Source organism: Lotus japonicus, chromosome 1 (assembly GCF_012489685.1).
Source record: "Lotus japonicus ecotype B-129 chromosome 1, LjGifu_v1.2".
NCBI lineage: Eukaryota > Viridiplantae > Streptophyta > Magnoliopsida > Fabales > Fabaceae > Lotus > Lotus japonicus.
This window is the reverse complement of record NC_080041.1, coordinates 70886189-70907653: the sequence shown is the minus strand read 5'-3', so window position 1 is coordinate 70907653 and position 21465 is coordinate 70886189. Positions and strand designations below refer to the sequence as shown.

The window sequence follows — 21465 nt, the reverse complement described above, 5'->3', positions numbered from 1 at the left end:
TTCTTTGTAAGACTTTGAATGTTTTAGCTTTTCACCATTTTCTATTCATGATGTTCTGAGTAAACCCTTGAATCTCACTCCTATGCTTTATCTTTCAAGCTTGTATGCATGCTAGCTTTCTACTTTTCTATAATCATAACGATAGTTTGTTATAGAATTGAGACTTGTTGTGAGATTACCTCTTCTATACTTGCTGCTAGGAATAGAGGAAGGGTTGGGGTTTGTTGGCCTGAATTGCATGCTTAGTGCTTCTAACAAATGTTTAGGTTATCAAGGAATTGAATCTATCTTTTGATTAGAAAGGGTTTTCTTTACGAGGCATCGATAGATGACTATCTAGGCTAGAACGTCAAGGAGAGACTCAGGATTAATTGAATAGGAAGGTTTGCTAAAACTGAATTCGTTGAGCAAGAACCCAAGGCAATTTCATCTCTGTTTTTCAATCGCTTTATTCCTTGAGCACTTGTCTTTTTACAAACCTAAGAAACAAACAACCTTTAAAACTGAATTTTACTTCCTTTTCAACCTTGAACTTGAATCTTAAACTGGACTTGCAATTTAATTCCCTGTGGTTCGATAATTTAAAACCGGGTAGATTCTGTACACTTGCAGAAGAACCAACACGTCCCACCCTGATTAATCTTTCAATCTCGTTTTTTAGCGTGAAGTAATCTCTGGTATCATGACCCGCCGAGCGATGATATTCGCACCACTTGGTTTTATCCACTGCCGCCCGAGGCGGGTTAGCTTCCCTCTCGCCCTCTTCGACTACGTGTGTCGCCTTGACTTCTCGGAGCAATTCCGTCAGATGTGCGCTCAGACTTTTGCCAGATTCCTTTCGCCGGCGGGAATCGGTTTGATGCCACGGGCCTCGACGCTCGAAACTTTCCTTCTTTGGGTAGAGTTGCTCATTTGCAAACTTTTCCACTGACTTTTCCTTCTTGTCCTTCCGCTTACTGCTTTCCCCTTTTTCCCGACTTTGTTTGCTCGTCGGCGAGACATCCCTCTGATCGTCATCCCTCTCCATTTTTGCGCGCTTCCTTTTGAAAGCGTCATCCTCCTCATCCAAGATGTAGATGTTCGCCCGAGCACGTATTTCTGCCATCGACCGAGCGGGCTTACGACTCAGCTTACTGTTCAACTTCCCCGGCTGCAGTCCGTTCTTGAAAGCTCGCGCACAGGCATGAGGTTCCGCCTCTTCAATCTTAACAGACGCTGCACTGAACCGCCTCATGTATTGTTTTAAAGTTTCACCCTCTGATTGGCGAACGTTGTACAGATCGTCGATCGTTACTTGCTTGATCTTGCTCGCAGAGAATTGATCAAGGAACTTCGACGAGAAGTCAAGAAAATTTGTGATGGATCCCCGAGGCAGAGTCGTGAACCAAGCGATTGTTGTGCCCTTAAACGTCGACGGGAACATCCTGCACTTCACCGCGTCAGAAGCTGAGCTTATGACCATCTTCGTGTTGAAATAAAGCAGATGATCCTTTGGATCGGTCTTTCCACTATAAGTCTCGAGAACAAGGTTCTTCATGTTGTCCGGGATGGCCACTTCCCTCACCGCCGCTGAGAACGACCTCTGCTTCCCGCTCTCCTTCGTCTTGTTGCTAGAGGCGATAGTACTCTAACTGTTCCTGCAAGCAATCGTTCCGCTGCCGTATGTCGTCAACATTGCTGATCAGGCGTCTCCAATCTCGGTCAGTGATCGGAGCCAGAGGTAGCGGTGTTCCATCTTCTGAGGCCTCCGGGGATTCCTGTCGCTCAGGTGGGGACGATGGAGAAGGTAGCAGAGGCGTCGGAGAAGGAGGAGGAGGCGGCGACGGAGGTGGAGATGGAGTCAGTTGCTCAGGCTGCTCGCGACGGACCTCTTCCCGCCTTCCTCTTACACGACGCGGTGGTGAACCGTGCCTCTGCTCTAGCTCCTCGTCGCGTCGACGACGGCGAGTTTCCATCGGATTTCGATCGCAATCCAGAATTTCGAACCGGAACTCGAAAATTAGAGAAAATTGCACAAGGTTTCAAACTTCTCTCAACCAAAATCACAATCCATGTAGCCCAGGAATCGAAATCTACTAATCCCCACAGACGGCGCCAAATGTTCTATCCAAGAACATAGAGGTGAGGTATGGTACCTGGAGTGAAGGGATTGCAATGTGAGAATTTAGTGAGAGAGAGAGAGCGTGTAACCGCTTAGAGAGAGATTATAACTGAATTTCAAGTTTGTTATTTCTCAAATGAGCTAAGAGTCCCTTACAATTGGTAACCGCCCCTATTTATAGGCTTGGGTTGGGCCTAGCGCTCCTAATCGTCCTTAATGGGCTAGTTGGGCCCCTCAGGGGAGGCCCAAACTTCCTGGTTCACTCACCGCCCTGAAGCAAGCGCCCCTGGGTGCAGGCCCCCGGGGTCTCGCCCAGTCCATATAGATATAGATATAGATATAGATATAGATAGATATAGATAGATATAGATAGATATAGATATAGATAGATATAGATATAGATAGATAGATATAGATATATATATATATATAGATTTAATAATATGGGTAATTTTTATTAAACTCTATAAATGAGTTCTATTAATGAAGAGTGCTAGAAATTACAAGTTTAATTTTTTCGACCAATGACGCACTCTCATCCCCGGTAAAGGTTTTTATTTTTTTCGTCCGAATAAGCTTATTACTAACGATCTGTGTGGTCCATAACCTAGCAACGACTGATGTCGTATAACAACGGTTATGACCAATGCTAAGTTACCAACCACTTTTCAAAAATTGTTGGTAAATACTACAGAGGAGCATAATACCGAAAGATCTTCAGTTGTTGGTAATTTCTCTTTAACAGTGACATTAACGCTTGTCGACGATTTTTTACCATCAACAATTCTCGTTACTCTTGTAGTGATTGTCATATTTGTAACTTACAGTTTAAAATTTCTTAGATGACATGAAATGAGATATGTGGCACTGTGACAGCTCGACATCTTAGCTTAAGATTTAATAAATTACTAAAATATGACACACGCAATGCGTGGACATATAATTACTTTTTAAGATTGTTGATAGATTAATAATAATAATAATAATAATAATAATAATAATAATAATAGTAATATGACAGGTCAGAATGTGGGTCAAGGATCAATTTGAGATAACTGAATTCAATGAGTTAGGAATCACATTATTTGAAGAGCATTAGAGATGAATTGACACGTCATTTAAAAATCGGATTTGGCAAGCAAGGAGTAAGAAAAAAAAGTTGTGTTGTTAGCATTATAATACACGCATGAGAGCATTAAATCAGCTCATTTTAAGCCTTTATCTAAGTTAATAGATAGATGTGTTGTTAGCATTAGAATTAAGGTGCTTGTTGTGGTACCTTGAGTTAATTCAAGGCGTGGTACCCAAAATGAGTTAAATTAGTAGTAAGAATTTATATATCCGTTAAAAGTTTGTTTTTATTATATTATAGTAATGTAGTATTCCATTGTTGATATAAAATTTGTTTGTTGTGTTTTTTAACCTTTGTACTTCCGTCAAATATGGTCATTTGACGCGCCTCGCCACCACCATCGTTCGTCTTCACTACTCGTCTATTTTTCATTAAAAAATAAATTTTATGGAATGAAGTTAATTGAAAATGTGAAATTTATGTTGAACAACATAGTAATAATCTATTAAATAACATAATGTGGATATTACACCCAAAAAGAATTATAGGTACCACAAAATTTGCCTAGAAATAATATATTATAATAGATATGTTGCCAAATGCCTTTAATTAAATCAGCTAATTTTAAGCTTTTATCTAAGTTAATAGATAGATGCTCCCAAAATTATGTTTTTATACCTTATACTCAATAATTTATAACTAGCGTATCTATCCCCAACCTAAATTTATGGGGTATGTTCAAATGACATAAAATTTAAATTTGTGTGGACTATAACTCTTAGTTTGAAAGTTAAATTTATGTGTATATTTTATTTAGTTTATTTTATAAGGTACAAAAGATCTCATCACTCATAACAACAACAAAGCGCAAGCCCGGTAAGGAATAAATAACAACTTCCTCCTTTTTATAACCACTACTAAAGCAGTTTGCTCTGCATTTTGAATCATCATAGCAATACTCATACCCAATGCAAGTTTTAGGAGGATGCGAAGGACCAAAGTTACTCTTCAAGCCAATCGATAGTCCTGCATCAAACCCAAAGTTAATTAAAATTTCACCTTATTGATATATTAAACCACCCAATATACCGTCAAAAAAAAAAACCACCCAATATAACTTAAAAAAATTAGAAATCATTATCTTGTGATGCACAGGTAACATCTTCTATTAAAAGTTGCTTTGTAAATATTGTCGAATCCCACTACTACAAAACAATTTTTATTTTTTAATTAACATATAAGAACATTAAACGAATAAAGCATATACCTCTTTTAGTTGGAAGTTTTATCATTTTTTTTGTTACAAAAATGGTAACAAGAAATCAATCAAACAAACCTTTGTTGATAAAAAATCAAACAAACCTTTAAATTCATACCTGAAACAAAAATCAAAGTGAGGCATAAAATCAAGAGATGAGATGGATATTTGTGCATAAACATTTTGAGGAATTTTAATTTTTATTGTTTTTCTCACAAGATGGAGACTAATATGTATTTCTCATTATATATAGTGGACTATATATAAACTTTTTTTTTACTTTGCTGAAAGTGATAACTTAATAACATGATATATTGAATAGATAATTAATATCATTAATGGAAAGTCAAATTAATAACTAATTTGACGTTGAGGTCTCTTTTATAAATTTATTGCTAATAATTGCTCTTCGTCCAAGAGATCAATAGTCTATGTTAAAGTGATTTTAAATTTGGTAAATTATGTGGTACCCTGAATTTTTTATGGGTGTGGTACTCGGATTAGGTAATTTAATAGATTATTATCATATTATTCAAGGTAAATACTACATCTTTAGATTTTACTTCACTTGTCAATTGACTTTATCTCATGAAATTCATTTTCTAATGAAAAATTGATGAGTGGTGGAAACGAATGATGGTGTTGGAGATGCGCGTAAAATGATCATGGTTAATGGATGAATGTTCTATCCAAGAACATATAGGTGAGGTATGGCACCTAGAACGAAGAGATTGCAATGTGAGAATTTAATGAGAGAGAGCGTGTAACCGCTTAGAGAGAGAATGTAACTGAATTTCAAGTTTGTTATTTCTCAAATGAACTAAGAGTCCCTTACAATTGGTAACCACCCCTTATTTATAGGCTTGGGGTTGGGCCTAGCGCTCCTAATCGTCCTTAATGGGCTAGTTAGGCCCATCGCCCAGTCCAATGAACAAAGCTCAAAAAACACAACTCGCATATCTCATGTCCTTAAGAATGGAACATTGCATTACTATGATATAACAAAATCAAAATTTTAATCGATACGTGTGTCTTTATTATTGAACAAACTCATTTTGTGTACGACACCCTAATCTGGCTTAAGGTACCACAGCAAGCACCTTAAATTTTTTTTAACTTGCATGCCATTATTAATTAGCTATATTGAATTACAGTTACTAATTATATTAATAATTAATTATTAGAATTCTAATACATTAAATTAAATATTAATTAAATATATAGTCAATTGAATTGATGTTTACATTAATAAAAGTATTTATGAGTAATCGAAATATTATTAATTATATTAAGTACTTCCTTTGTTTCTTACTAGGATTTATCTCGTGCGATGCACGGTCGCCCGATTTTTATTTTGTTAACATACATTAAACAAATTCATGAATGACTTATTTATAATTGATATCCTAATAGATGGGGTCAACAACGTTGGGGTCTTACGCATCTAAAAATAATGAAATCAGCTTGCGGTTTATTTAGTGGATTCATTGTGATCTGCTATATCTACAAATATTTGCATCCTTTTAGTGAGCACATAATCAACAACTTGAGTGAAAAATATTGCAAGCTTAAATTGTCTATGCTTCTTAATTTAGTGATTTTCTACTCTGTCACGTAAATTTTATTGTGGTGAGCTCTAGCAACAATGATTTTGTTGTAATTAATCACATTACCTAAATTTTTTCAAAGCTTGGAGTATAAATTTTTTCAAATTTATGGAAAAAAATTGAAAAGGTAAAATGTAATTTGACCTTCATTGGGAAGATGATCCGAAGTGATTTGGCCCCTTATCCAAGAATTTTCAGCTAATAATAAACCCAAGAGTTCAGGTACGTGAACATTAGCTGATATTGATTAGACATGTATCATTCAATAAAAAAGATATTTGCCATTAACTAACAAAATAATGCTTTTGCGCCCATCCAACACAGAAGAAACAACCAAGAGAAAGTTGCAATGTCTTTCATTTGCACTATTAATGTATCAATGAATCAATTATAATCTGTGAGTGAAAATTATATAATCCCCTTTGAGGGTTTGACTTTTGATATAGTCCTAGCCACAATCACTAATGGCTAGCTTTCAAGAATAAACTATATGTTGTGTGAGTAAGCCAAGCAATGTAAAGAATTATTGAACACACTCCTCTAGAAATTTACTTATCTGAGAAGTATACAATTTTGGATCATTTATAAGGTGGTCAACATGGGGTGAGGACACAAAATTGCATGCCCTCACATCATGTCCAACACTACGTTGTGCCTCCGCAAACAATTCCACTGAAACAACGGATATAATTATGTCTACAAAACTATACATGTATAACTGCAGACAACTTGGTTGCTTTGTTGATAACATGCTCAAAAAATTAGAGAGCCTCCTACACTTGAATAAGATCAGACAAGTTAGGAGCATAGATTTCAAATGATAAATTACTACAGAATGATTAGTTTTCTTTATAATAAAGCCAACCATTATGAAATTTCTATACCAAATTAGAGAGCCTTCTACACTTGAATATTTATGTATGATCTCCATTATGAAATTTCTATACCAAATTTCTCAATGACTGGCCATATCCTGAGAACCAACACCAGAGATAGCTAATGCAACAGACTAATCTATTATAGGTGAAAAGAGCAATTGCAACATCTTTTCAGTTGTAGATTTCACTAAAATCTTAAATTTATAACATTCCACTTCAGAAACAACATTGCAAGAGAACCTATTTCCATAGTAACTCTTATTCAAGTTTCATTCCAGAGTTTTAACAACAATAAATAGGCTTATATGCTCCTGTGCTCTCACATTTGAATCTCTATTGTTAGTTGCTACCCATTGAAGTATGATGGTAGTTTGTTATCAACTTAGTCTTATCAACAATGGTCTAATACCCACAGAATCTAGAAGAAAAATGATTCGAGTCATCACCTATTCATAGTTGGGAGATACAGAATAACCTCCAAAAATTTCTTTAGTATCAATAGCGAATATGCTTCTGTTGCTGCAGTTTTGGGTCCTGCAGCTGCATCACTGCTAATTGATACTTTAATGCCGGATTCATCAAAGAATACACGTCCTTTTGTAGAGACCTTATTCTTGTTGAGAAACGCTGCATAGAAACCAGGGGCCCAGACCTGATAAGATAATCAGATAACTAACATCAATCCCAACTATTATTCATCATTTCAAGATAGGAAAGTAAGGAACATATTATTCTGTGCAGTGATACCAAGTCCTTAGCTGATCCATAATAACAAAGCAGGGCACCTTTCTCAATTATTGATAGTCACGGGAGCAATTCTTCGAATTGATTAGCTAAAGCTGTCAATATCCCTGAAACAGAGAGAGCGAATGAAATGTGGTCTAAAATTGAAGAATCTTTTTCTGAACATATCTCGCAGGGAGAATTGGATAAAGAACACCTTTGCACGAAATCATATAGAGTGATTAGTGAGGCAGCTCAAAAAAACATAATTAACACTACGACTGATATAAAATTAATGTTGATACTTGAAAAATGTACTACATGGGGTACGTAGCTAGCAGCTGAGTTATCAAGAGTCAGAAACACTCACTCAGTACCAACAAACACAAAATCATAATTCACCTAATTAAAGCTTTCTCACCACATGCCAACTTGAGTTCAATAAACTTGATCTGCACCCCATATAAATGATATCCATGAAATTTACCTGTTGGCTACCAATTGAAGTTGTACAAAAAGGTGAGAAAGGAAAGATCTTCTACAAATTTCTACAAAAGGATCCCACCACCACAATTTTAGTATTTGGTTAGAAATAACCAACTTGGAATGAGATAATGAGAAAGTGACTTCACAATGCCTTGCTTGTTTACCTAATTAAAGCTTTCTCACCACATGCCAACTAAATCAGTTTGATTCGTAATATGACTAAAGTTGGAATGTTGTAGCTTTATTATTTATGAGTGATAAAGTTAAGCATGTTTCATGATAAAAAAAACCATGTTGGTTAATGCAAATTTGGTTATATGTTTACATAAAATTCTACATATTGTATTAAATGTTTTAATTGGAGTTTCCCTGAGACTAATTATAGTTATTTGGTAACAGGAAGCTAAAGTCAGAAAATGCAGGTCCATAAACTTTATAACCAATGCAATTCACATAAACTGGGTATAAGAGTATTGAATGACATTGACAATACACAGTGATGTAATGAATGTTAACTACTTAAAAGTGTATGACCTAAATTGACCTTATGAGAACCATCGCATTGAAGTGTCGATGATGAAGAAGCATGTGTGTGCATGGCCCTCTCTGATGTCTTGAGGTGAAATTCCTGAGAACCAAGACATTAAACTAAAATCACAAATCAACAGAAAGCTGTAAATGTAACCACAAATCACAAACTAAAACATTGTCTGATAATGGAACAGGATAAGAAACCGTAGGTGACAATGCAAAGCAGGAAATCCAGAGAAAGTAGAACACCAAACAAAAACAAAAGCTGAGAGTAGCATGTATCTTACATCCCTGAAAAAAATATAAATTATCATCTATATCTATATATGCTGACATGATTCAGAAAATACAAAGGAGAAGAATATGTCACCTTATTGTCCATGAGAACAACCTCGAGAGTGAATGCTAACATGCTACCACTTAATCTCTGACCTTTCCATGCCCTTATAACCTTCACTAAGATTCTCCATGTCTCCTTAGCTCGTGATAGAGAAGAAACATCATCAAACACCTTTTAAACTCAAATTTCAAGCAAATACAACAATCAGGGTGACTAAAGGAGTTGAAATTGCAGAATGGAGAGCAAACATATACATATTTATATACGGAAGCGTGTACATACAATGACATTGACATAGGCAGGAAAAATTTGGGACCAACTCATAAGAATTGAGAATTCAATTTTCAAATGGAGCTTACCGCCATCAAGAAATGCTGAGAATTAAGCATTGCTGATAACAATCTGAAGTACAGCCAATGATAGATGGATTACATATCTCTATGGCAAGCCAGGTGTCATGGTATGCTAAGTTTTAAGAATTGGCAAATTCATAACCATTGATCAATGCTAATAAATTAGCAAGGTTTGCCATGATATGTGCACATCAGACCCCAAGTATATATCTTAGTCAATACCATTGTCCTAATTATGAATCTTGAATGAAGAGGGCAACAGAAATAGGGAGAACTGGACGAACAACAAACAAATGCACATCCTCACAGACAATGGTTCAATTTATAGGCAAAAATTTGTGGTGCATGAAATCAGTCAAGCTGTAAGGACCATGAAGATGGATGTAGGGTTTAGGCACACAACCTGTAAAGAAAAATGGACAGCTGGTTTTGAGAGCTTGTAGGTACCTTCGTAGCTTTAACATATAGAGATGAATGGGTGCTGGATGAACATTCTCGGGTTATAGATCCAACTTTATGCCAGAATTCAGCCAAAGAAGATTTATAGGAGAAAAACTTAAAATGAGTTGAGAAGCAGGGAGCGTTGTTCTAAACATCGAACAGTAATTAATATGGTACCCATACTGATGCAGCACCACATAATTCCATCAAAATAATCTTCCACCCTGAGAGCAAACTCATTCACACCATGCATCCCAAAGAGCCAAATGACACCCTGTGAGCATAAAATTTATCCATACCTTGAAGTTGCTAGCACATCCACTTTCCAAATACAAAACCTCAAGGAGTGGTATACGCTTGACACCAAAGCACACACCTAAATCAACATAAAAATATGCAAATAACACCCAAAGACAACTTGATTCAGCTCTGCCAAAAAACACACCTGTAATCATCATTTTAACCTCTGCAATCATGAATAAACTATTGCATAAACCAGAATTACTGCTGCCTTTCCACACCAGCACAGCGGAACCACCCAGAAAATTTGCATTCTACTCACTGCCTTCTGAATCACACCCGCTTTGATGATCCTCCTTAGCTCTGTTAGCTAATCTGTAAGTGTACATATTTCGCCTAGTTTTAAATATTGAATCACATGGATTGTGAGTGAAAATGTTCAGTTTTTAAGTTTGAAGAAAAAAAGCAAATAAAAACCAGATTTTGAGATTGTTGTTTGTTGAAATAAATATATGTCAAAGTAGCAATGATGAAATGTAAGAAATCAGAGATGGAAAGGCCTTGGGTTCTTGCTTGACTAATCAATTTAAGAAAACCTATTCTAAACATATGAAGTCTGAGTCTCTCCTTGATGCTCTAATCTAAACAACTACCTATCGATGTCTCGCATAGATAATACTCTCAAATCAAAGGATAAGCACAATTTCTTGTCAACTTAATCAATTGTTTGAGGCTTAAAACATACAAAATCAAATCAACAAACTCCATCCCTTTCTCTATTCCTAGTAGAAAGCATAGAAGAGGTAATCCCAAAACAAGTTCATTCCACTTCACCATTTGTATTAAGTATTAATTGACCACTACGTACTCGTATCACATCCGACGGAAGAATATCATGAGATTAAACTGATTTTGGACTAAATAGACAGTTTTTGTCATGTGAAAAATTCATGTGAAGCTTATTTGTACGCAGTGCTGCAGATAGTATCAGATCAGTCATGCCCATGCCTAAGGCCCCCATAAAAAAATTACGACCTATATATAGGCCCCAAGTAGTTGTAGTATATCCACTTGCCCAGCTCCAAGTCTTATTCTAACAAAAAAAAAACCAACATGTGCTTCAACTTTACACGGGAAACACTAAAACAGTGGAAAAATCATAATGTATAAATTTAAACCATTTAATGTATGAGATTTCGGCCAAAATAAAAAACAAAGTAAAAGGTGGAAAAATTTACATGATCAACTATTATTAAAACAAATTAACAACAAATTGTTTTGTTTTAGCTATAGCTTAAAAAAAATTAGAATTCTATCTCACCCCTAAATATTAGCCAACCAAAAAGGGAAGTTACAACAATATCATCATTTATATATTAAATCCATTTTCATTTATCACAAAAATATATTAATTGTGATGGTAATGATTATGATGATAATAATAATAATCATAGTAATAATTTTATTAGGAATATCATTCTTAAGGATAAGTCAAATTTCATTTATAATACAATCTCATAAGGTGGAAATACCTCCATTTTTTCAAATGAGCATAACATATGACATGATTAACATTTATTTCTAGAAAATAACTCTAATTGTGAATTTCAAGGTGATCCTTTGCATTAGGTCCAGTAGTGCCACCGATGCTAGCCACACTAGCTCCATCTACTCGAAGGACGCCACCGTCTACTCCAGGCACTCCAGGGATGGGAAAAGGAAATCCGGGAATTTTAGGTAATGGAAAGGGAAATGGAAAGGGGAGTCCAGGAGATCCAGGAGGTCCAGGTAAGGGAAATGGAAATCCTGGAATTTTAGGAAAGGGAAAGGGAAAGGGAAATCCTGGGATTTTAGGAAAGGGGAAAGGAAAGGGAAAGGGAAGTCCAGGAGCTTCAGGAGCTCCAGTTGGAGGGCAAGGAAATCCGGGAATTTTAGGGAAGGGGAAGGGGAAAGGGAAGGGAAATCCAGGAATTTTAGGTAATGGAAAGGGAAAGGGGAAGGGAAATCCTGGAATTTTAGGTAAGGGGAAAGGGAATGGGAAGGGAAATCCAGGAATATTTGGTGAGGGTACTTCAGGAACTCCAGGTGAAAGTGCTTCAGCTATGTCATTTTGCTTTTTAACATCCTCATCAACTACAAACAATGAAGCATGAATAAATCAAATGTTGTTCATCATCAAATTGACATAAAATTTTAATTAATGAATGATTATATATATATATATATATATATTAATTTATAGTCAAGTGTTTTTGTTGGATGTCGAATATTTATGCAATCTTGTCTATACAAAGGCTAGATGAGTGTAGGATTAAGGCTAATAAGTATATGAAAAGATTAGAGGTATATCTTCATGAGAATTGAAAACAAAATGCAAACTCACTTGTTCTAGAGATTGAGGAAGGCTTAACCAAGTCTCTAGCTGCATGTGATGATGAGATCAAAACAACCATGGCCAAGAGGCCTATGATGAGTAGTGAATTTTCCATAGAAACCACTTTTCAAAAGTAAAATAAAAACCAGAATCAATTAAATGTTTGATGATGAAAGATGTGAAATTTACTGGGAAGTTTTCTCTTATATATAGGAGAAAGAGCAAGATAGTGGATGAGATCACAACATGATATTAAGAATAACTTAAACAAGGCAATATTCCTTAAAAAAGAAATAACTTATTGTCAAAAAGTTCTTTATGCTAAGAAATTGAAGTAGCATTTATTAATTATTGGCGTTAAAAAGGAATACAACAAAATTATATTAAATATTGAATGAATTTGATACGATAATGATACGGGCTCCATTATTTATAATTCATTAAGAAATACAATAATATGCATACGTCTAGAACAAAAGTTAACTTAGAAGAGTAATGTTTATATTTTACTTTAAATGTGTCGTTCAGGCATTTCAACTAAATAAGAAGAAAATATTTTAAAATAAATAATGATTAAAACATCAATTGTCAAATTATTAAGTAATCTATAATTTATATATATTTATATATACATATATTAATATTTAAATCACACTTGAACAATAACATTAAATACAAAAGTAATAATAAATTTCCTTTATATTAAATAAATAAAAAATTAAAAACAAAAACAAAAATACATCCGCCTTATTATTCATTATATTCATGATTAATGGTTAAACTTTTTAATTTCTCATATTTCAAATTAAATATCAAAATTTACAACTTTTTAGCTTATCAAATTTTAATTTAATTTTAAATTTTAATTATTAATTACATCTTGACGTGAATTTTTAAATTATAATAATAATTGAAAAAGACTACCTTTACATTAATAACAATAATAGATAGTTAATAGTAAAATTTTATATCCATTACTAATTGTAAAAATTTATAATTTCTTACAAATTAAAATTATTTTAATTTAAATTATTAATCATACTTTAAGGAATTTTTAAAAAATAACAAATAAAGCATATTACTATTTATACTTATAACAACTATGTTAAGTATTAAAAATTATTTACAAATATATTGAAAAATCAAGAAAACTTATATTTATCAATAGTTAAGTGCCTTTTGTAAATATATTAAGTATTAACAAATAAATTAAACTTATATTTACTTATAAAAACTATAGTAAAAAACATGATTTTTTTTATGCTTAAAAAAAATCATGAAATTGTTATAATGTTGTTTCGTGTAACTGTAGAAAATAATTTTAATTTTTGTCAGCTTTATCTTAATCAAAATAGTAATCATTTTTTTATACCTATTTTATGTTATTACTTTTATTAACTAATGATTGTCAAATTTTTCAGTTTCTTAAACCAAAAATTAGTTTATTAATTAAAATAGTTATAATCTTAATTATTATTCATAAATTGAAGAAAAAAAATTAAAATGTTAAAATTAAAATAATAAATATATTTATATGTAAATAGTATTAATAATTTAAACGTAATTAATAATAAAAAACTATTTAGTAATAAATAATTTTGAAAAATAGTTTTAAAATTAAAAAAAAATGTCTCTATAAGGTACTCATCATTAACTATATCGAATGTGTGTATTATTGAAAAAATATTCTTTAAATATGTTTTTTGATCTGTTATATAGAAGTAAAGATAACTTCAGGAAGCATACCAGAGAAAATAAATATAAAAAAATTGGAAATAATTTAAATTCACTAAAAAAATTTAGGATATTATAATTTTTAAAGTTAGAATTATTTCATTGTTGATAAAAAGTATAAAAAATATCTTATTATGACTTATATTAAAAGCTTGCTACTTGATTTAAAATATTTTATACTCACTAATAATTTTTCAAATTATTAAATAAATAAATTTTGAATATTTTTTAAAGGATGAGTTATGATTAAAAAACAGAATAACATCTTAAGGACAATATTCTCCCAAATGAGTATCAATGTTTACAACCGGATACATGGCAAATCAATTTATCTTCAACCGAAACCACAACAATAAACGCCAATGCAAAGAACCCAAATTAACAGAATATGCTCCATACAAAGTTTTTAAAAATAATTCAATGCTAATCATTAAATATCAATAACTAAAAAAATAACTAAATTTCCTTTCAAATTATTTTTTGACTAAATTTGAGTAATATTAATAATTTGTACAATGAAAACTCTATTACGAGCGAGTACTCAATGGTGGGGAGAGATGAGAGGGAGTAGAGAGAGAAGCTCTGGTTGGCAACCTCCACCACGGTGGTTCCGGCCATGGCAGACAGCCGGCCATGATCGTGATCAACGATCCCTGGGAGAACAAATTTCCAGGCAGTGGCAAAGGAAAGATGGCAGACGTTTCAAGAGACCAACCAAGGTGCCGGGAGAGCATCGTGATCAGCCTGGAGTGCGTCAGGAGCAACATGGTGGACGTGTTCAGCAAATGAAGATCTCGTCGGCGCATATCCAAGGGGAAGGCTCCAAATCTGCTTCACTACGGTACCAGTTTCGACGTTCCTAAAGCCAAGGAAATAACCAGCAACGTTTAAATATGCTACCAGGATCCTTTTCAATTTTTGTTCATGGATTGGGAGATAGGATTACTCATGTAAAATTGAGAGCAATATTTGCGAAAGCAGGAAGATTACGTGAGGTTTTTATTCAGCAAAAAAAGAAACCCCATCGTCGCTTTCAATTCGGATTTGTCTGATTTACTTGTGATGATGAAGCCAGAGCAGCAATACGTAAGTTCAATGGACTGAGACTTGAAGGAAACTATTTGGTAGTTCAAAAAGCGAGATTCCAAAGAACTTTTCAAACTGATAGGGTTCTGCCGCCAGGGAAGGATCAATATGAAATTCGTGGCTGGAAATTGAAGGAGGAAAATATAGCCAATAACCAAGATGTTGTAGCTCAGAAACAGCATGAAACAGATTGGCCTTCTGGGAAAAAAGAATCAAGTCAATTACAATTTCTTGCAACAGACATGGATGAAACGTGGGTTCAAAGGTGTGCTCAGGCTCGCACACTTTCACTTAAGCCAGTTGAGATTCTATATGAGGAGTTTAGTCAAATTGGCTTGTTCAATTTCAGATTAATCCCGCTTGGAGCTAATGAAGTGATATTGGAGTTTGAAAATAAGGAAGAGATGGACAGCACTATCACAGAATGTGCTTTCTTCCTGGAACAGTTGCTTACGAATGTAAAACCATGTTCTGTGTTCACGTTCGGCACGTCGCACTTTGTCTGGATTAGCTTATGGCAAGTTCTGTTGGGCTTATGGAACGAAGCTTTTTTCACTGCAATAGGAAACAAGTTAGGAACGTTCGTTTTAGCCGACACTCCAACTGTGCTACGACATCGCGCGGATTTCGCTCAAGTGTTCGTTCGCATGAACCATCCACTTTTACATTGTTTCATGATGGCTGTTGATGTTGGGGGCACATCCTGTATAATCCTGGTTGAGAAGGATGTGGAAGCACATGACTATGGCGTAGTTGAGGATATGTCGTCCACTCCGGTAAAGGTGTATAATTCTGAAGAGGAGGAGGATGAAGCAGATGATGAGGTACAGGAAGATGAAGCCCAAGAAGATGATAACAAGGATCTTGGTTCGGCAACAACTACTGATCCTGATGAAGAAGATGAAATTTACAGGGATGGCGGTTTGGAGGGTTTGAGGAGCAGCGGAGACGCAAGAATTGTAGCGGTGCAAGGCGGCGATGGTATCTCACCAGAGGAGGAGGCCGTGAAGAACAACCAGCCGGAGAAGAAGGAATCTTTTGGGCCAAATTCAAATTCATTGTCGTTAATGGCTGCATTCAATTCTGTGGAGGAACAAAAGGAATAGTTACGTGATATCATTGATGCAGGCTATTCTTTGGAGGAGATTAAGGGATGGATGGAGAATTTAAAAGCTGATGGAATATTGAGCAAAGAAAAACAAATCATGGATAAAAAATTCAAAATCAGGAGAAGAGATATTCAGTTACAGGTTTTTCCTTTAATTCCAAAGATTTGTTTCAAAATAACAATTATCCTTGGCCTTTTAATTTTGATTGCAGGGACCCACGACCAAATAATCAGCTTCCATGGACTAGGACGTGTTTGACACCACAAGTTAATAATCAAAATTCATTTTTGAGTTTAGTGGGTCCCGTTTCAAGTTCAATCTCTCTGAAGCAACATGAAAATTGCAGCGAGTTCGTTCATACGACGCCTAATCAGATAGATAGAAAGAAAGTTTCTACTTCTTCTCTCATGCGTGATGAATCCCTTCATGTGACACCAGTTCAGAATCGAATCCAACCTGCAAGCTCCCCCGGTTGTGAAACTTCACCCGTTTCTGTGTCGCCAGGATTGGAACAATCACCAAAAACAAATTCCTCTCAAAAAAGTTCGCAGCGTGGGCGTCCAAAAGGCAGCAAGAATAAACCTAAACCTTTACCAGCGGATTATTTAGAGCCAGTGCAAGGGGAGGATGGAGTGACGACACAGGCTCAGAGAACTTGGTTACTTGGAAAACAGCTGGGTTTGAAACCGAGAGGCTCGGAAGCGCTGATGCTTCGAGGCTTAGAGGCTCAAATTCGAAAAAATCATCCTCATCTAAACTCACATGTCAGGACCATGGCTAACCTAGAATGTTCGAGGTCTAGGCGGATCGACCAAAAGAGAAGTGGTGAAAAAAGCAGTATTGCAACTGAAACCAGAACTCCTATTTTTGCAAGAGACCAAACTGAATGAGCAACGACAGCGTACAATTGATTCTTGGACTCAAAGTATGCAAATGAGACATGTTGAAGTCCATTCAGTGGGAACAACGGGTGGTTTGATGTGCTTGTGGCGTGATATTTCATTACAGGTTCAGATAGTGGCAACGGACACATGGTTTATTCTATTGTCTGTGAAAATTCCAATTGAAAACAGTGTGTTAGTTGGCAATATATATGGTTCTCATACGGCTCAGGAACGACGAGTATGCTTTGATGCGTTGACAGCACATAATATGGGGCATGGTGGATTAGTTTTCCTTGGTGGAGATTTTAACGCAATACTGCTGGGGTCGGAACGCCTACCTGGAGCAGGCAGGAAGGCTTGTGGAGTCGTCTGGATCGTTGGGTGAGGATTCAGCTGCATCTGCTTTTGCTCGCTTTAATTCTTGTTTTGCTGCTGTCGCTGTTTTGGTTGTTGCTCCTGCTGGTTGTAGTTGTTGTTTTTGTCGTTGCCGCTGTTCTGTTTTTGCTATTGCTGTTTGCTATTTTTTTGCTGTTGTTGTTGCTGTAGCTGTTTGCTGATGTGCTGGATTTTTGCTGGTCTCACTGTTATTTCTGTTGATGTACGAAATTCTTTGTTGTTGCTGTTTATTGTTGCTGCTGATGCTGCTGTTTTGGTTGTCTTGCGGTTATTGATGTTAATTTGGTGCTGTTGCGGACTTGCCGTGCTTTAACGATTTAATGTGTCCAGGGACTGAGTTGTGTTACATGTTTTCTTGTTAGTGCAGAATGACTTCCCCAAGATTGTGGTACTCTTTTTCCTTGCTTGGTTTTTATCCCACTGGGTTTTTCCAAGTAAGGTTTTAATGAGGCTCTCTCTTAAGGCGTCATTTTGTGGGTTGGTGGAGGGTTTTTTAGCACAGCTCAGGATGTATTTTCATGCTATATCAGATTCAGTTTGTACTTGGTTCTTGCCTATAGCTCATTTTGGTTTAGGCTCTTATTAATAATATACCTTTCATTTTCAAAAAAAAAAACTCTATTACGAGCAATTTAATACGTCGAAACTATTATTTAGATGTCTCAACAAAATTATTTTATTATATTTATTGTAAAAAAATATTTCTAATATTTAGTAATTTAATTACACTATATTAAATTTTATAAAATATGAAAAAATATTGTAAATAAACTCGTGTAACGCACGAGTATTATATCTAGTATGGTAAAAAATACAATAAAAGTAATAAGCAATACTATAAACTATTATTTTTACCTCGACTACATTACACCATTTGAATCAATTAAAAACTAGGCTAATATGGTATTTAGTAACGCTAGAACCATAAAAATTTAAAAGTAAAATATAAAGTAATATAGTTTTTTTTTTAAAGCGAAAATGAATTTATTAAAATCTAATGAAGGGGATAAGTACTAACCCATATAAGGGCAAAGCCATACAAAGTGCAATTTCACACCCCCTTAAAAGACCAACCATAAAGAGTGTGCCTCACTAAAACTTTATTAGGGAAAACCCAATGGGATAAAAATCTTGTGAAGGAAAAAGAGTACAACAAACTCTATATTGCCTCTAAAACAAAGCCTTAAAAAAGCAAACCAAACCCCACTAGCTTGTAGCAGTACCAAAAACCAAAACCCTCCATGATTGTAATATCCCTCCATACTGATGCAGCACCACATAATTCCATCAAAATAATCTTCCACCCTGAGAGCAAACTCATTCACACCAAGCATCCCAAATAGCCAAATGACACCCTGTGAGCATAAAATTTATCCATACTTTGAAGTTGCTAGCACATCCACTTTCCAAATGCAAAACCTCAAGGAGTGGTCTACGCTTGACAACAAAGCACACACCTAAATCAACATAAAAGTATGCAAATAACACCCAAAGACAACTTGATTCAACTCTGCCACAAAACACACTCGTAATCATCATTTTAACCCCTGCAATCATGAATAAACTACTGCATAAACCAGAATTATTGTTGCCTTTCCACACCAGCACAGCGAAACCACCCAGAAAACTTGCATTCTACTCACTGCCTTCTGAATCACACGCCGCTTTGATGATCTTCCTTAGCCCTGTTAGCTAATCTGTAAGTGTACAGATTTCGCCAGGTTTTAAATATCAAATCACATGGATTGTGAGTGAAAAAGTTCAGTTTTTAAGTTTGAAGAACAAAAGCAAATAAAAACCAGATTTTGAGATTGTTGTTTGTTGAAATAAATATATGTCAAAGTAGCAATGATGAAATGTAAGAAATCAGAGATGGAAATGCCTTGGGTTCTTGCTTGACTAATCAATTTAAGAAAACCAATTCTAAACATATGAAGTCTGAGTCTCTCCTTGATGCTCTAATCTAAACAGCTACCTATCGATGTCTCGCATAGATAATACTCTCAAATCAAAGGATAAGCACAATTTCTTGTCAACTTAATCAATTGTTTGAGGCTTAAAACATACAAAATCAAATCAACAAACTCCATCCCTTTCTCTATTCCTAGTAGAAAGCATAGAAGAGGTAATCCCAAAACAATTTTGTTCCACTTCACCATTTGTATTAAGTATTAATTGAGCACTACGTACTCGTATCACATTCGACGGAAGAATATCATGAGCTTAAACTTATTTTGAACTAAAGAGACAGTTTTTGTCATGTGAAAAATTCATGTGAAGCTTATGTGGACGCATGGCTGTAGATAGTATCAGGTCATTCATGCCCATGCCTAAGACCCCCATAAAAAAAAATCACTACCTATATATAGGCCTTAAGTAGTTGTAGTATATCCACTTGCCCAGCTCCAAGTCCTATTCTAACAAAAAAAAGGCTTAATACATCAGAAGGCCCCTGTAATTGTAAAGGGAATCAAATCAAGGGCCTAGAAAATTTTTGCATCAAATTGGGTCCCAATAATTTTTTTTTTTAATTCAATTAAGGCCAAAGTGTGTCAGCCCCCAATTTTATCCCAGTCATTAATTCCACGTGGCTTTTATTATTATTTTTTAATTAAAAAAATAATAAAAATTTATTTTTAATTCCAACTCAATTAAATAATCAGAAAAAAATTTAAAAAACTTAATAAATTTCTAATTTAAATAAAATCCCTTAACTAAATAATTACCTAATCTAAATAATAACATAATCTAATAATCTATTAATAACAAAAAAACATCTTCATTCATCTTCATCCTCATTCATCTTCAAATCCAGAAATTTAAGAACCCAAAAATATATTCTCCTCTTCATCATCATCTCCTCTTCAAACATTAACAAAGAAATATCTAATTCAAAAATTGGTATACACGTTCTCGCACATCCCGCACCTCCACTCTCCCTCATTTGCAGGTTGGTTCAAAAAAAACCCAAACCTTCATTCTTTCCAGATTTCCAACAAGTCTCACATCTAAACCAGCAACAAAACACAGAGATTCAAAGGGGAAAGGGATAAGCGAACCAGAACGGATTCGCATGGAGGAACAGCAGCGACAGACATGCCGGCGTGTGAGAGGAGAAACAGTGGCAGATCGGAACCTCGTGAGGGAGAATGGAGAGTCGTGGCGGCACGATAGTAGTAGAGAGAGGACGCGACCAAGAAGGAGGAGTGGAGCGTGGCGACAACGTAACAAATCCGACGAGGTGCGTGGCGGTGGCTAGCAGAGGAGCGCGGTGGAGGCAATTTAGAAGGAAGGAAGGAGGTGGTGAAGTCATCGTCGGCGCCGTCGTGCCCAACAAATCGCACCACCACCACAGCGCTGCTACGTTTCTCTATTTCAAAGCCTCTATCCCATAATCTTCTTCCTCTCTCAGAGCTTCAATCTGGGTTTTTTTCCTCTGTAGCATTACAAGGTAGGGGAAAGGGACACAAGGGGTTTTGGGTTTAACTGAATTTTGATTAGGAGAAAGTGGAGGAGGAAGGTTCCAGAAGATGACTGATTAGGTTTTTTATATTAGATTTTGTTAGGTTAGGTTTTTTTATATGAGGAGGAGAGGGTATTTTATTAGATTAGGTTTTTTAATTAGATTTAGGTATTTATTAAGTTTTTATTTTTATTTATGCTTTAATATATGAGTTGGATTTTAAAAAATTAAGTTTTAGAATTTTTTCAATTAAAAAAAAATTAAAATGCCACGTGGAAAAGTTGAGTAGGCTAAAATTGAAGCCACTTCAGCATCAGACACACTTTGTCCTTAATTGAATTAAAAAAAATTCCTAGGGACCCAATTGGATGCAAAAAAATTTCAGGCCC

At 35.1% G+C, this 21465-nt stretch overlaps 2 protein-coding genes across 2 annotated transcripts; both read right to left on the bottom strand.

Annotated features, from left to right (window-relative positions):
* Positions 1-6561: 6561 nt before the first annotated feature.
* On the bottom strand, positions 6562-10419 carry LOC130744600 (uncharacterized). Its single transcript, XM_057596772.1, has 6 exons — positions 10353-10419; positions 10090-10166; positions 9027-9167; positions 8670-8753; positions 7363-7568; positions 6562-6811 (listed from the first exon to the last, which is right to left on the bottom strand). Exons 1-6 carry the CDS (start codon positions 10417-10419, stop codon positions 6562-6564), a joined length of 825 nt encoding a protein of 274 aa, XP_057452755.1.
* A 1101-nt stretch (positions 10420-11520) lies between these two features.
* Positions 11521-12584, bottom strand: LOC130732003 (U1 small nuclear ribonucleoprotein C-like). Its single transcript, XM_057584146.1, has 2 exons — positions 12414-12584; positions 11521-12163 (listed from the first exon to the last, which is right to left on the bottom strand). Exons 1-2 carry the CDS (start codon positions 12517-12519, stop codon positions 11625-11627), a joined length of 645 nt encoding a protein of 214 aa, XP_057440129.1. The 5' UTR covers positions 12520-12584; the 3' UTR covers positions 11521-11624.
* Positions 12585-21465: the final 8881 nt, after the last annotated feature.

Excerpts from the sequence above, each read along its gene's own strand:
- LOC130732003 (XM_057584146.1), bottom strand. The coding sequence starts at position 12,519 with ATGGAAAATTCACTACTCATCATAGGCCTCTTGGCCATGGTTGTTTTG. Across the intron at positions 12,164-12,413 it reads TTCCTCAATCTCTAGAACAA|TTGATGAGGATGTTAAAAAG; the intron begins GTGAGTTTGCAT and ends CATTGTTTGTAG.
- LOC130744600 (XM_057596772.1), bottom strand. The coding sequence starts at position 10,419 with ATGTACACTTACAGATTAGCTAACAGAGCTAAGGAGGATCATCAAAGC. Across the intron at positions 7,569-8,669 it reads AATGCGATGGTTCTCATAAG|GTCTGGGCCCCTGGTTTCTA; the intron begins GTCAATTTAGGT and ends TTATCTTATCAG. Across the intron at positions 6,812-7,362 it reads TATCTCCCAACTATGAATAG|GAGGCTCTCTAATTTTTTGA; the intron begins GTGATGACTCGA and ends ATTCAAGTGTAG.